The sequence below is a fragment of the Capsicum annuum genome, chromosome 11, assembly GCF_002878395.1.
Source record: "Capsicum annuum cultivar UCD-10X-F1 chromosome 11, UCD10Xv1.1, whole genome shotgun sequence".
Classification (NCBI taxonomy): Eukaryota; Viridiplantae; Streptophyta; class Magnoliopsida; order Solanales; family Solanaceae; genus Capsicum; species Capsicum annuum.
The window spans coordinates 1,819,937-1,824,266 of record NC_061121.1 but is presented as its reverse complement, the minus strand read 5'-3'; the positions used below and the strand labels follow the sequence as shown (position 1 = coordinate 1,824,266).

Sequence of the window (4,330 nt, the reverse complement as noted above, 5' to 3'; positions counted from 1 at the left end):
AGCCTTGGAAACAGCTTCTGACATAAATGCAACGTAAGGCTGCATACAGTACACCCTTGTGGTGGGGCACTTCCCCGAACACCGCACATAGCGGTAGCTTTAGTGCACCGGGCTGCCCTTTAATGTTCTCAATATGAGAACATTTTGCTATAGTAGCAAAATAATATCAGGACGAGCAATGTTCTTATAGAGAGGTTTGACAGTATATTGTAATACAAGTTATGGCATCCTACATGAACAAAGAAACAACAAGTGGAGGCTTGCAGTCTACAACAACATACCCAGTGTAATCCGGTTTACGGAGGGTTAGAGTGTATGGAGACCTTACCCCTACCTTTGGAGGTAGAGAGGTCGTTCTCGATAGACCCTCGGCTCAAGGAAAACCATATCAAAGTAGATCGACATGATGAATCATTCGAAAAAAGGAACACTAACTACACCAAAATAGTGCGATAATCAAAGTAAGAGGGACAATAGATAGTAATTGAAACTGAAGGACAAAAACTACAAAAGAAATACTACGACTACTATATGTGCGGAATAAGCGAGACAAAACTCTCCTCGAATATCTCAAGAAATCCTTCAAATCACTACTTTATATTTGCTCCGAAAACCATACATAGAACTGAGGATGTACCATATCAGTTTGAAATTTTACAGTAAACCTTGCACCATTGTGCTTTCATGGGTAATAACAGCATTACTTACAGAAGTAAAGGACAGAAAAACCCCGACTTTCTTATTATACCTATAACTTGTACATTCGACAAACCAATCACACTAAGAAATCAAACATTTTAACGGAAAAATCAAGACAAACACGAATCAACATTTCAAAATTGCTTCTTTATGATCAACTCACAGTTTCACGCCTGCGAAGTTCTAATTTGCTGCATCGAATTTTCCATGGGGTGCTGAGAGGAAGTTTCGGTGAAGCTAACAGCAGGGGCGGATGTCATGGTTTGATATTGCGCTGCCATTTGAGGAGCAAGAGGCTGACTGTAGTACACCTTAGCATGTGTTGGATCAGCAAAATCGTAAGCGTAATTGGCAGGAGTGGCTGAAGTAGGAGGAATTGACTGAGAAGGATGATGAATCTGAGGAATCTGAGAGTAGTTCACGTATTGTGGCTGATGTTGGCCCGGATTGATCTGGACCAATTGCGGAGCCACTGCAGCAGAACTAGATGTCGGAGGATTTCTAGCTGGATTATAAGCTGCTGCATGATTGACCATAGTAGGATGTGTTTGGGGACGAGTAGGAGGGGCTGTTTGGGCAGACTCGGAATAATTTGTTTGTTGCAATGGCGAACTGTAAGCTTGGGGAGGTCTAGCAGGAATAAAGTAAACGGGATATTGGTGCTCAAGATTCGGGTGTTGCATATGAGTTTGGTGCTGTGAAGGGTACATAGGGTAGTAGGACGTCATCGGCACAGGCCCCGATGGTGTATGTTGTATATACTGCCCAGCATGAACATATTGTTGGGGTTGGAGCATTTGCGGGTGCTGATCATATTGTACAGGCAACACATATCCACCACCACCATCCTGAACTTGTTGTTTCACCTGAACCCTTCCGATCGAATCACTCATACTTAGATCAACTGAATTACCCGAAATCCTGCCACTCCCCGACTGGAAATGGACCCCTGGTTCTTGATAAAAGTAATGTCTTTGCCTACCACTACCCTCACTGCACCAAATTGAATCAAGATCTTAAACAGTCCAAAGCAATCCCAAAAAAGAAGTAACAGAAGTACAAGAAACAACAAATAATAACAAAAACATCATCACATAGTAACAGAACAAAAACAATACCACAATCGAAGCACAAGGAACAACAGATAGTAACTGATATCGAAGGAAATGAAACTAAAGCAGCAATACAACGACTACTAATATGAACTGACAGCAAGACATCACCCTACTTCCTACTAACTTTCTACTCTAATCCGTATCCTTCGTACCCTCTTATCTACCTCTGAGGTAGGGGTAAAGTCTACGTACACTCTACCTCTCCCTAGATAGTAACAGAAATCAAAGGACAAGGAACTACATGAGCAATACTAAGACTACTCATATGACCAGACAGCAAGACATCGCCCTACTTCCACTAAACTTCTACCTTAATTCGTGTCCTCCACGCCCTCCAAAGTCCTATCTACCTCTAATAGTAAGAGTAATGTCTGCGTACACTCTACTCTCCCAGACACTACACTGAGTATGTTCTTGCACAAGTAAATACACCATTTCTCAAGCAATTCATATGTTTCAACACACACATATGTACTTCCATTCTTGCAAAAAAATATATATCTTTAGAGAATACGATATAGAAACTACAACAAAACAATATGGTAATCGATATACAACAAAAAGATCTTTTTTTAAAGAGAATTTTACCTTGAAACTGAATCAGGTGAAGCCAAATCAGATGGAATAACAGGCTTTGGCTGCAATAGCTGTGGCTGCTGCTGCTGCTGTAGCTGTTGCTGTAGTTGCTGATGTGTCTGTTGTTGTTGCTGTGTATGCTCAACTACCGGCGTGCCGGAGACAACAACAGTAGCCGGTGCCGGCACAACCAGAGAAGCTTCATTCTTCTGCTTAATCCCAACATTCAATTGCGAAAATTGCTCTTCAATTCCACCACCTTTTCTACTCTCCTCCTCAACATGAACCTTTATACGCGGCAAATTCACCAACGCCGGCATAGACGAACCCGAACCAAAAGACGACGTCGTTTCAACCACCATCGGAGAATCCAGCACCTCCGGCGGCACCTCCGGCACTGACTGAACATCAGCTTTCACATCTACCTCCTTAATATCCGTATTCACAACGTCATCGTCTAATCCCAGCAGACAATTCACCGAAGAGGACTCTGAAAACACCTTGGTAGAAGGTGCAGAACCAGAATTTCCTCCTCCTATTCCGTTTAACACACTGACAAACCAATCTTCCGATTTCATCAATGAATGAGTAGGATTCCAATAATCAATATTACTGTTCGGAAACAGAAACAGACGAAGCCGGGAATATTTAGAATTACTCATACTCATGCGATCGTATTCATCGATCATGTTTTCCAAGTCCTCATCTGAAGTTACTGAGATAAGTGAATCGAGGTCTTCGTTCTGAAGCTGATACTTCAGGCAAAATTCTCTGCCTCCGAGGAACGTTTTCGATAGCCGAGCTGAAAGATCAGACAACGGAATATTCCGATCAGCTACGAAAATGCGAGTGTCTCCACCGACGTAGCAGAGAGTCTTGTCGTGTGGGCGGGGGAATATGTGTCCGCCGTAGCTACACATTAACCGGAGTTTTCCGCCGGTGACGGCGGCGGTGGTGGTGGAGGAGTGTGGCGGTGGTGGCTCGTCCCAGGTGTCGGTGTGTCGGGATGCCGGTGAGGAATCGGCGGAGTCGGGGTAATTTACGGTGGTTGACGGTGAAGCCGCCGTGATTGGGCCGCCGGAAAACGGTGGAGGGTCCATGTAGGAAAGAGACTGGAAAAGGTAAAGAGAAATAAAAAAGATTGTTTTGCCAGTGATGCTGTTTTTCTGCTTTATAGTTCTCACATACACAGCTGGTTTACTAAGGGTTTGTTTGGTACATTTGGTTCGAGGAATAAGGGATAATCGATTTTGAGATTAATTTTTAAATGAATTTGTTTCGTATTTGATTGGGATACAATACGAGATTAGTTATCTCAAAATTAAGTGGTATTTTTAGTTTTGTATTAGCAGGAGGTAATTATATATGACATTATGTAGTTACAACTTAATGAGTACATAATTCTAAATAGGAAGTTGTGAAGGGCGCAGATTAAACATAGATTTAGCGGATAAGGAAAGAGTGTTTTATTTGTATTTGTGTGTATAGTCAAAGTGTTATTTGTGTGTCTTTTAGTCCCTTTGTTTTGGGATGTTTGTGATTTTCGAATAGATTATGTATAGCATTACTTCGTAGGTGTCTTACTTCTTTTATTATCTATCGATGTGTTATCTCATTTTGTTATTGTTTCTATCTTTTCTATTATTGTTGTTTTTTTGAGTCGGGGACATATCAAAAACAATCTTCTTTATTTTATTTGAGGTAGTGGTATGAACTACGTACATTTTATCTTCTCACACCCCACGTTGTATGAATACATTGTGTATGTTGTTGTTGTATTTCTATCCCATATTATAAAGTGCGATAACTAATCTCGAAATAGGTAATTTTGAGATAACTTATTCCTAATCAAACAATTCCTAAGTTTTTAATCTTTTTTATTCCTCAAATTTAATTAGATTAACTTACTAGTTTTTTAAAAGTGAAATTAGGATACTAAA

At 40.9% G+C, this 4,330-nt stretch overlaps 1 protein-coding gene across 1 annotated transcript; it reads right to left on the bottom strand.

Annotated features, from left to right (window-relative positions):
- Positions 1–568: 568 nt before the first annotated feature.
- Positions 569–3,585, bottom strand: LOC107856736 (integrator complex subunit 3 homolog). Its single transcript, XM_016701721.2, has 2 exons — positions 2,403–3,585; positions 569–1,692 (listed from the first exon to the last, which is right to left on the bottom strand). The coding sequence occupies exons 1-2, from the start codon at positions 3,488–3,490 to the stop codon at positions 867–869; spliced, it is 1,914 nt and encodes a 637-aa protein (XP_016557207.1). The 5' UTR covers positions 3,491–3,585; the 3' UTR covers positions 569–866.
- Positions 3,586–4,330: the final 745 nt, after the last annotated feature.